Here is a 12,435-nt window from a genome sequence, read left to right as displayed (position 1 = left end):
AGATGTATAATTTTCTCGCGTTAAGCAACAATAAGGTTGAAATCTTTGTACTTTCAATTCTCAGTCGAAGTTCTATCATTATATGCTATAATTTTCGCCGGCTACTAGGCTTATGGATCCAACACGTCAATGTATTTGCTGAACAATGTCAATGATCAAAGAATTAGTACCATACTTGAATAGAGAGGATGAAATCATGTAAAACAGGAAAAACGTTTTGATATAAAAAGAAATGTGTGAGAAATTTTAATGGGTAAATATGAATTAACCAAAATTTTATTATGAAAAAACATTAGAAAAATATGAAATTTTAATGGGTAAATATGAATTACCCAAAGTTTCTATTGTATTTAGATACCGTGGTTCTATATACACAGAGAAAACAGAGAGATAGGAGAATCAGATTGACCAGCCATCTTTGTAAGTATAATTTGTATTTTGAAAATTTTCTTATAGGAAAATGTCATTAGACCATTATTTGGGTGGGAAAAAACTGTTTACTCTTCTTCTTTAAATAATTCTTTCACCTCAAGATCTTCTACTCTTTCATACACTTGTTTCAGAAATTTCTCAACAATTTCTTTCAGTTTAGAGTAAGCCAATTGCCTGAAAACAATCAGCTCATCAAATTTATTCAAGAACTCAGGCCTGAAGTTCTTTTTCAACCATCTTCAGAAACTTTCATCTTCAATTATATTAGCACCGATATTTGAAGTAATTATTCTCAAGTTGAAGTTGAAGTCCACCGAAATTTGATTATTAGCATTGACCTCTGGATTCCCGAATGATGCAAAATGTGGATAAATCAAAGACTATATAAAATTCTATTGGTCAATATATAGAAAAAGAAATATTAAATAATATTACTCCAAGACAAAACTTTGTTTTACTATTATGTTGCCATTAGAATCAAAATCCATTTTGACATTATCTTCCTCCTTAACCGCTCCACTTAATATCTTCTCCGCCAATGTGTCTTCAACCAGCCTCCTGATTGCCCTCTTCAGTGGCCTTGCTCCATAGGCAGGATCATTCCCCTGTCTCACCAATTCTTCCTTGAATTTTTCTGTCACTTCAAGATTTATTTTTATTGCTTTTACCCTTTGATAAAGTTCTTTCAGCATGATCTCAACAATTGCTTTTAGCTCACAGTAAGTCAATTGCCTAAAAACAATCAGTTCATCAAATCTATTCAAGAACTCAGGCTTGAAATTCTTTTTCAACTCTTCTGTAACTTTCATCTTCACCTCATCATACCCCAAATGGCTTTCCTCAGCAATTATATCAGAACCAACATTTGAAGTCATTATTATGAAAGTGTTTTTGAAGTTCACAGTCTTCCCTTTGTTATCCGTTAAACGACCATCATCCAAAACCTGAAGCATAATATTCAACACATCAGGATGAGCCTTCTCCATCTCATCAAAGAGAACCACACTGTGAGGCTGCCTCCGTACAGCATCAGTCAGTTGACCACCGTCAGCAGAGCCAATGTAACCCGGAGACGATCCAATAAACTTTGAAACAGTATATCTCTCCATATATTCACTCATGTCTATCCTGATTAGAGATTTTTTTGACCCAAAATATTCAACAGCTAAAGCATATGCAAGCTCAGTTTTTCCGACGCCACTAGAACCCGCAAATAGAAAGCCTGATAAAGGGCGGCTCGGGTCTCTAATTCCCACTTTAGCTCTACGCACAGCGCGGCTGACGGCCTCAACAGCTTCTGGCTGCCCAATTATATGCCTCTGCAAAGCCTTTTCCATTCCAGAAAGTCGCTGAGATTCTGCAACTGAAATTTTCTCCATGTTAATTCCGAACAACGATTTGTGGTGGGTGAATTTGGCGTGCGTTTAAGCTTATATACAAATAAAATACTAAGATGAAACCTATTAAACTTTCCTAGAAAGAGTTTCCGTAGGGGTAGGAATCCTATATAGAAAAGAATTCTAAGAATATAGGAAAGGAAATTGATGGAATATGAAATGCTGAAGATATTTACGCTGAAATCAAGCAATTATTGATTTACAATTATTTGATTGATTTTGTAATTAAAACTTTATTACATTTCCTTTACTGTATTATTTCATTGCCTTTATTGTATTCAAAGCTACTATATAAATTGGTTAATATACTCATTATAATACACAAAAATTACAGTATTTCATTATCTCTTTTCTTGACATTCTTCAGCATTGTTTCTGCTACTTTGTCAAGCTTCCGTCAATTGGCATTCTTCGGCAGTGTTCTGCCTCTTTGCCTTCCTTCCAGCTCAAACTCTGACAGAAATTAGTTTTTGATATCAATATCTATCCAGTAGACCAATATCATCCATCCTAGATATGTACCGCGTGTTGTCAAGCTAATTTGATTCGACATTAAATAAGGAATAAAAAGAATAAATTAATTGAAAGTTTTAATATGCATGAGCTCAAGATTTAATAATCCTGGCCTTATTTAGGGCAGTTATGTTGTTTTAGATTGATCCAATCCACAATATAAACTAATAATCTTTATTCAATTGATTATGGAACTGCATTGAATTACTAAACCAATATTTTGCCGTTTGAATCAACATTTATTCTCACTATATCGCCCTGTTTAACGCTTCCATTCAATATCCTCTCTGCCAAATTGTCCACCAAGAGCCTCGCAACTGCCCTTCTCAAAGGCCTCGCTCCATAGCTGTGACTATAATCTTCTTTCACAATTTCTTCCTTAAATCTCTCTGTAACTTCAACCTTTCTGTTCTTTTCTTTCAGTCTTTCGTAAACTTGTTTCAGCATAACCTCTACGATTTCTTTTAGCTGCGAGTTACTCTGACCTGAAAAAAAATTACTTCATCAATTCTGTTCAAGTACTCTGGCCTGAAATTCTTTTTCAGCTCCTCGGCAACTTCCATCTCCAAATGGTCAAACCACAAATGACTTTTCCTGGAAATCAAATTACCACCGATATTTGAGGTCATTATTATCATGGTGTTTTTGAAGTCCACGGTTTGCTCTTTACTGTCTGTTAAACGACCATCATCTAAAACCTGAATGATAATATTCAATATATCAAAATGAGCCTTCTCAATCTCATCGAAGAGGATCACACTGTGCCGGTGGCGTATAGCTTCAGTCAGTTGGCCACCATTTTCAGAGCCAATATAGCCCGGAGGCGAGCTAAAAACCTTGGAAACACTATGTCTCTCCATGCACTCGCTCATGTCGATTTCTTATCATGGCGTCTTTAGAGCCAAAATGTTCTGACTGCTAAAGCTTTTGCAAGTTCTGTTTTTCCAACCCCAGTGGGAACAGTGAATAAGCAGCTTGGTATCGGGCGACTTGGGTCTCTGATTCCCACTCTTTCTCTACGTATGGCACGGCTTATAGCTTCAACAGCTTCGGCCTGACCAATAATATTGTTATAAGAGTATGCATATTTCCTGTTTTATACTGAAACATATTTCCTGGTGGGAGCCGTTCACCGTCTCGTTGATTGACTTCGACGTCAATTCTTTCTCCCAGTCGCCCATGATTTCATCAAATTTTACCGTCTCCGTAATGGGCAAATTCGGAATTCAAGAAATTAGCGCCCTAAATTCTTGATTCTGCAACAAATTGAAAATAAAAAAAAAAAAAAAAAAACCCTAATTCTGGTAGAATTTGGGAACCCCACCTTAGCGTACTGGTAATTCCACTGGATTCTGAGAGGTAAAACGGGAAACGAAGATACAGTGGTGACGGAGCTGTGATTTTAACAGTGTTTAAAGAATCTACAAGAAAGAGAGGTTTTGAAGAGTCTTATGAAGGGTTGGTTTTGGGTTCAGTAGATTTTGTTATAATGACATGATATATAAATTTTAGACAAAAATATTTTGGGACTATTTACGAGTCTTTTTTTTTTTTTTTTTAATTTAAATAATTATAATATATCTGAATTTCAATTACTCACGCAACATCGAGTAAAGAGTAGGGGTGTTTGATTCTAGGTACTCTGTACTTTTTTAAGGAATCGGAACTGACGGTTTCTTGAAATTTGAAATCAGAATCGAAACTGACGATTCCGGTTTCTAGGTACCCAGAACCAGAACCTGTAACAACGATTCTGATTCCAGTTCTGGGTATCCTATAAAATTACATGACCCCCCAAAAGTTTTTAAAATCGCAAAAAAAAACCCTTAAAAACTTACAAATACCCCCCCACCTGGCACCTGTTAACAAAAATAAAATTACAAATTATAAATTCAAAATTACAAACTCCATTACTTTGTAAAGGTAGATTCTCAAAAGTCAAATCAACTTACTTTAAATGTTATAAAATATAAATATAAATGTATTCAAAATTACAAACTCCATTACTTTGTAAAGGTAGATTCTCAAAAGTCAAATCAACTTACTTTAAATGTTATAAAATATAAGTATAAATGTATTCACATTATTTTTTCTACAAAAAGTTTTTATTAACCCCCCTAATCTTTAATTTTATTTTATATTAGTCTCGGTTCTTGGTTCCTGGTTCCGGTTCTGGTTCCTAACTATAAGAATCGGAACCGAAACCGCACAGTAACGATTCAAAAAATTTAGAACCGAAACCTACTCATTGATGACTGGTTCTGGGTAAGAACCGAAACTAAACTCAGGGTATCTATCGGTTCTGGTTCTAAACAGTGCTTTTGAACACCCCTAGTAAAGGGTGTTTGATATTCAATGTTCCCATAGCTTTTTCAATATTCTAAATTTCTTTTTATAAAAATTACAAAATTTAATGGTTGGAATTCATGTGTGGGACATATAAAGCTATAATTTTTTATTATTGAAATTAATGCATAAAGTTTTGTTTTTTTTTTTTAATTTTTTAATTTGTGTTATCTTCTTATGGTAATGAAATTGAGTGTTTCAAGGACTACTTTCAGGTTGGCAAGTCTTTGTATATTATAACATCCAAGACTTTTAAGTTGACAAGTCTTATTTTCTTTTTATGTATTTTAGATATATAAGTTTTACCAATAATTTCTCTGCTACAACTTATGAACGATTCTGAAATTCTATTCATATATTTTAAATATAATTCTTATCAATGTATTTATCATTCTGTCATTTCCGAGTTAAAATTAACAGATGGATGTGAAAAAACTTTATTACATTTTTTTGTTGGATGAGCAAAAACTAAACTAAGATTTCTTGTCCTACGAGTAAATAGTGATAGCTTGAATTGTAGGCAAACTATATGGTGGATATTGCTCTTGTGGTACTTTCCACATGTACTAGGATGTAGATGATTTGTAAATTTATGTCCTATATACATTTCCAATCTTTGCCTCCAAAACTTACCATTTCCCTTATAATTTTCTTGCATTAGGCAACAATAATGTTAAAATCTTTGTACTTTCAATTCTCAGTCGGAGTTCTACCATTATATGTTGTGACTAGGGGTGTGCAAATCCGGATATCCGATCCGAATAGGGCTTTTCCTGATCCGATCCGAATTATGCGGATATTCGGTTTTACGGATATCCGATTATTCGGATCAGATAATCGGATATCAGAAATTGATCCGAATTTTAAAATTTTCTTATTAAAATCAAATAATTCTAGAAATAAAATTGAAATTATAATTCCCTTATAATTACATGATAAAAGTATCTAAAAAAATTAACATGAAGCACAAAACATTTAACTTATGTTGTCCAAACACTGTCACAACCTAAATGACTACGCTATCTTCAATTCTTCATTGCCAATTCCTACTCGCCTCACACATGGTTTCTTGTTACCAGATTGACCATTGTATCTGCACTCTCTGGTTGACAATGACTATGATTTTGAGCCACTAACACCAACAGATTTGGATCAACATGCCATCAAACCACGCAGCAGCAAGAACATGAAATTGTTGGGCGTAAGGCTCCACCTGATGTGTCAAATTATTAAAACAACTATCTGAATTGACCAACTGCCTAAATTGCTATGCTTATCTTCATATCAGATGGCTTTGTCTCCCTTAGGCCTTAACTACTCGTCATCATCCTCCTGTACAAAACAAAACCAAACAAATAAACCATTTCAATAAACAACTTTTAAGATTAACAACAAAATCAATATACTGAAAATGAAAATATGCTCAATAAACCGATTAAATCAACATGCATTTGGAATGCTCCCTAACTTTGACTTCCAATCATATACTAAACTTGATCACACCAACAAGCAAGCAATACCATGACTCCAACCAGAAATACTCTATACTAAAACAATCAGAAAAAGCATTATTTAACTTTATATCCATCCAGAGTTAATATGTCATTGACATCACTTGAAGCAAGTGCTAGAAAGATCAGCCCAACATGCTTAGAGAACACAGAACAGCAACACGAGGCTACAATATCAAAATGCTCCCTAACTTTGACTTCCAATCATATGGATGTAAGTAATTTCCGTGTCTGGTCTCAAGATTTAATTCACTTTCTTCAAGCTCCATACACCTATCTCTAAAATATATAGATATTTTTTTTTTAAATCCACTAATAAATTTAAACCAAACCCCTCTAAACAATAGAGTGCAAGACCGCTTGTACACTAACAAGAGATCTTACAGCTAAGCTAACAGGTATCACATCACAAAAACCTAAATATCATACAAACAAAAACTGAAGATTGCATAAAAAGTATACACCATTTGTTCCAGCATAGTAATAGCTTCTTGGTTAAAAAATATGTTGCATCCTCAGGTCGATCCGGATAGCTCGCATCCTATCCCATAGAAAATTGTACAAGCCAAGAAACCAAACAACATTAAATAAAATGGTGACAAACCAAACATTCAGCAACTCTAAATTCTAAAGAAATTAACTTACGATCGATTTGGGGCTTCAATCGTCAGAGAGACTGAGATCTGACAGAGTTGAGCGAGAGAGACTGGCCGCTGTGTGTGTTCGAGCGAGAGAGACCGAGAAAGTTGAGCTAGAGAGACTGGGATATGAGTCTGAGAGAGTTTGAGTGGCTGATTGACTGTGTGTCTGTCTGTATCTGTGCGTGTTAGAGCGAAAGAGACCGAGAGAGTTGAGCGAGAGAGAGTGAGAGACTGAGCTGAGATCTGGTCTGAGAGTTTGAGTGACTGTGTGTGAGACTGTGAGGTATGTGCGTGACTGCGTGTTCCAGCGAGAGAGACTAAGAGTGAGAGAGACAGAGAGTGTGTGAGGTCTGTGCGACTGTGCGTGACTACGTGTTCCAGGCTTCCAGCGAGAGAGACTGAGAGTGAGAGAGACAAAGAGTTGAGTAACTGAGTTAATTGTGTTAGACTTAGGGTTATTGTTACACTCAAAACGACATAGTTTAGTAAAATCTGGATCGAATTCGGATATCCGATTTTTTAACATTCCCGATCCGGTATCCAATTCGAATATTCAGATTTTTTAAAATTCCGATCAGTATCCGATCCGAATTTTCGGATATCTGATTTTTTCGGATCGGATCAGATATCGGATTTTTTTGCACAGCCCTAGTTGTGACTTTCGCCGGCTACTAGGCTTATGGATCCAACACACCAACGTATTTGCTTAACAATGTCAATGATCGAAGAATTAGTACCATACTTGAATAGAAAGGATGAAATCATGTAAAGCAGGAAAAACGTTTTGATATAAAAAGCACTGTGTGAGAAATTATGAATTAACCAATGTTTTATTACGAAAAAAACACTGGAAAAATATGAAATTTTAGTGGGTAAATATGAATTAACCAATGTCTCTATTGTGTTTAGATCCTGTGGTTCTATATACATAGAGAAAACAGAGAGATAGGAGAATCAGATTGACCAGCCATCCTTGTAGTATAATTTGTATGTTGAAATTTTTTTTATAGAAAAGTGTCATTAGACCATTATTTGGATGGAAAAGGGCGGTTTACTCTTCTTCATTAAATAATTATTTCACCTCATGATCTTCTACTCTTTCATACACTTGTTTCAGAAATCTCTCAACAATTTCTTTCAGTTTAGAGTAAGCCAATTGCCTGAAAACAATCAGCTCATCAAATTTATTCAAGAACTCAGGCCTGAAGTTCTTTTTCAACCATCTTCAGAAACTTTCATCTTCAATTGTTTAAATCCAAATGACTTTCCTGGGCAATTATATTAGCACCGATATTTGAAGTAATTATTCTCAAGTTGTTGTTGAAGTCCACCGAAATTTGATTATTAGCATTGACCTCTGGATTCCGGAATGATGCAAAATGTGGATAAATCAAAGACTATATAAAATTCTATTGGTCAATATATCACCAGGATTCAAAAGCAAAAACAAAAACATAAAATGCTTACAAATAATACTATGCGTACTTACGAGTGTACTAATCATCGTACTAACCTTTGTAAATATAAAGTATAATACGGGTACCTCAATCATACTATATGTAATTTTAACAAAGGTTAATAAGATGGTTAATAAGATCTGTGAGTACGCATAACATTACTCAATGCTTACATAGAAAAAGAAATATTAAATAATATTAATCCAAGACAAAACGTTGCTTTACTATTATGTTGCCATTAGAATCAAAATCCATTTTGACATTATCTTCCTCCTTAACCGCTCCACTTAATATCTTCTCCGCCAATGTGTCTTCAACCAGCCTCCTGATTGCCCTCTTCAGTGGCCTTGCTCCATAGGCAGGATCATTCCCCTGTCTCACCAATTCTTCCTTGAATTTTTCTGTCACTTCAAGATTTATTTTTATTGCTTTTACCCTTTGATAAAGTTCTTTCAGCATGATCTCAACAATTGCTTTTAGCTCACAGTAAGTCAATTGCCTAAAAACAATCAGTTCATCAAATCTATTCAAGAACTCAGGCTTGAAATTCTTTTTCAACTCTTCTGTAACTTTCATCTTCACCTCATCATACCCCAAATGGCTTTCCTCAGCAATTATATCAGAACCAACATTTGAAGTCATTATTATGAAAGTGTTTTTGAAGTTCACAGTCTTCCCTTTGTTATCCGTTAAACGACCATCATCCAAAACCTGAAGCATAATATTCAACACATCAGGATGAGCCTTCTCCATCTCATCAAAGAGAACCACACTGTGAGGCTGCCTCCGTACAGCATCAGTCAGTTGACCACCGTCAGCAGAGCCAATGTAACCCGGAGGCGATCCAATAAACTTTGAAACAGCAGATCTCTGCATATATTCACTCATGTCTATCCTGATTAGGGATTTTTTTGACCCAAAATATTCAACTGCTAAAGCATGTGCAAGCTCAGTTTTTCCGACGCCACTGGAACCCGCAAATAGAAAGCTTGATAAAGGGCGGCTCGGGTCTCTAATTCCCACTTTAGCTCTACGCACGGCGCGGCTGACGGCCTCAACAGCTTCTGGCTGCCCAATTATATGCCTCTGCAAAGCCTTTTCCATTCCAGAAAGTCGCTGAGATTCTGCAACTGAAATTTTCTCCATGTTAATTCCGAACAACGATTTGTGGTGGGTGAATTTGGCGTGCGTTTAAGCATAATATACAAATAAAATACTAAGATGAAACCTATTAAACTTTCTTAGAAAGAGTTCCCGTGGGGGTAGGAATCCGATGTAGGAAAGAATTATAATATAGGAAAGGAAATTAGTTTTTGATATCAATATCCACCCAACAGCTTAAGGGGGGAGTGATGAAATATGGAATGTTATGCTGGAATCAAGCAATTATTGATTCACAATTATTTGACTGATTTTGTAATTAAAATTTTATTACATTTCCTTTACTGCATTATTTCATTGCCTTTATTGTATTCAAAGCCACTATATAAATTAACTAATGTACTTATTACAATACACGAAAATATACACAAAAATTACAGTATTTTTTTATCTCTTTTCTTGACATTCTTCAGCATTGTTTCTGCTACTTTGTCAAGCTTCCATCCATTGGCATTCTTCGGCAGTGTTCTGCCTCTTTTGCCTTCCTTCAAGCTCAAACTCTGACAAAAATTAGTTTTTGATATCAATATCTATCCAATAGACCAATATCATCCATCCTAGATATGTATTGTGTGTTGTCAAGCTAATTTGATTCGACACTAAATAAGGAATAAAAAGAATAAATTAATTGAAAGTTTTAATATGCATGAGCTCAAGATTTAATAATCCTGGCCTTGTTTACTGCAGTTACGTTGTTTTAGATTGATCCAATCCACAATATAAACTAATAATCTTTATTCAATTGATTATGGAACTGCATTAAATTACTAAACCAATATTTTGCCATTTGAATCAACATTTATTCTCACTATATCGCCCTGTTTAACGCTTCCATTCGATATCCTTTCTGCCAAATTGTCCTCCAAGTGCCCTTCTCAAAGGCCTCGCTCCATAGCTGTGATTATAATTTCTTTCACATTTTCTTCCTTAAATCTCTCTGTAACTTCAACCTTTCTGTTCTTTTCTTTCAGTCTTTCGTAAACTTGTTTCAGCATTATCTCTACGATTTCTTTTAGCTGCGAGTTACTTTGACCTGAAAAAAAAAATTCACTTCATCAATTCTGTTCAAGAACTCTGGCCTGAAATTCTTTTTCAGCTCCTCTGCAACTTCCATCTCCAAATGGTCAAACCGCAAATGACTTTTCTTGGAAATCAAATTACCACCGATATTTAAGGTCTTTATTAATAATTCAAAGGCAAACTATAATGATATTTAAGAACGAATTGAGAATCAAATCAGATTTCAAAGGCAATTAATAATTATCCTCTTGCAAGGTTAGGTTTCATGATGTTAGCAGCATCTAGTGCTTGTCCTCCAGAACCAGCACCAATAAGAGTGTGAACCTCGTCAATGAAGAGGATGATGGACCAAACATTATCACACAAAAGACTAAAACCTGTTAAACATAAATTATTATGTAGAATTAACCTTCTTTTCCTGGGGTTTATATGGAGAAGTATTATTTCTAATCCTCAGTGCTAAGCCTTCAACTATTAAAGTTTTTCCAACACCAGGATCGCCAATCAGGCATGAATTATTCTTCCTTCTTTAATTTACACAGTATTTGGATGACAAGTTCAAGTTCCAACTTGCCTAAACAAGAAATTATATTTCTAACAGCCACAGAACAGGAGAGAACACCATTAAATTATTGAATACTGGGCAATGAAGAATATATTTACCTCTTTCGCCATTTGGGTCAAGTCTGTAGCATATTTCTTTAGCATTTCCAGCCGAACAGAACCTTTTCTCAAGTTTCTCCATTTGACTCACTACCTAGTTATAGTTTTAAACTTTAATGGAATTATATTGTTATAAGAGTATGCATATTTCCTGTTTTATACTGAAACATATGCATCCAATTTCTCAGGAATATTAACTCACCACTACTAATTCTTTAATTTAATTAACTCATTATTATGATTCCCATCCTTCCCCCTGTCTGTTGGTTATCATTTCAAATCAATTTGAGGAAAGAGTTCAAGACCTTAATACTTCTCTGTAAAACCCCCATTTTTAATTCGTATAGATTATGTGTAAATTTTATGGTTTTGTATATGAGAAAGGGCATTTCTGTGAGTTTTCAAAGTTGTGTTGGGGTAAAAACGAAAGAAATGAAAACTGCTGGGTTTTCTGGTTACAAGAGGGAAAAAGCTGGAAATTTTTTCCAAGAAAATGCTGATGTGGCAGGGGTTCAGGGGAATTATGTAGAATTTAGGGAGCCAAATACAATTTTAAAAAGATCAAACTATTAAAAAAATATATATCTGCAGAATTCATTTCATTTTGTTCATCTACCTCTTGATGAAAATATTAGTCCAATTCAAACTAACAAGGAACAAATTTTTCTTTTATAATTAATCAAGTTCCAGTTAGATTCACAAAACTCTCCAAGATCTAAGTAAGTTTCAATGATTAACATCTTTAATTACTGATGTCAGAAGATGATAATATAATCTTAATGATTAATATGTACACAAATTAAATTGAAAACATAAATATAAGATATTGATTCTTAATCATATAAAAATACCGAAATCAAGAATAATTTATGTTGGAATACCCATTTTCAGATACACAATCACTATACTTACAAAAAAATTTTGATAAAAAAAAAAATTAATTTAATGAGTCTAACATATGATGTTCGTTATTTAAGTTGATACGTTAACGGTTAGATGTTTGTTATTCAAGTTGATATCGTTAATGATTCAACATCTGTTACATTAAATTTAAAACTGTGATTAAATATTTATTAACTGCTTAATAACATTTGTGGGAAAATAACAAAATTTAAAGAAACACATGAATTAGTAGAAAAATTAATTTTAAAAAGTTTAGTCTTAGATGAAGCTGCAAATCCAATGTAAATTAAAGAAATAAATCAATTAAGAAGAATAAACTAAGGTTTTAGAAATTTAAAGTGAGTATTAACTTCAAAGAGAATCCTTTTCTCAGCAATCCAGCCGTCAAGAA

At 34.2% G+C, this 12,435-nt stretch overlaps 2 protein-coding genes and 1 pseudogene across 2 annotated transcripts; all 3 read right to left on the bottom strand.

The window, feature by feature from the left end:
• Positions 1-863: 863 nt before the first annotated feature.
• Positions 864-1,811, bottom strand: LOC116132513 (chaperone protein ClpC1, chloroplastic-like). Its single transcript, XM_031418176.1, has one exon. The coding sequence runs from the start codon at positions 1,809-1,811 to the stop codon at positions 864-866; it is 948 nt and encodes a 315-aa protein (XP_031274036.1).
• Positions 1,812-2,549: 738 nt separating this feature from the next.
• LOC116132512 lies at positions 2,550-3,523 on the bottom strand (annotated as a pseudogene).
• A 4,972-nt stretch (positions 3,524-8,495) lies between these two features.
• Positions 8,496-9,446, bottom strand: LOC116132510 (chaperone protein ClpC1, chloroplastic-like; the record flags this gene model as incomplete). Its single annotated transcript, XM_031418175.1, has 1 exon — positions 8,496-9,446. A coding segment is annotated over one exon (951 nt), but the record flags the coding sequence as incomplete, so codon positions are not given.
• Positions 9,447-12,435: the final 2,989 nt, after the last annotated feature.

This window comes from Pistacia vera, unplaced genomic scaffold, assembly GCF_008641045.1.
Source record: "Pistacia vera cultivar Batoury unplaced genomic scaffold, PisVer_v2 Contig254, whole genome shotgun sequence".
In the NCBI taxonomy this organism is placed as follows: domain Eukaryota; kingdom Viridiplantae; phylum Streptophyta; class Magnoliopsida; order Sapindales; family Anacardiaceae; genus Pistacia; species Pistacia vera.
The sequence above is the reverse complement of the archived record's forward strand: the minus strand, read 5'-3'. Positions and strand labels throughout refer to the sequence as shown.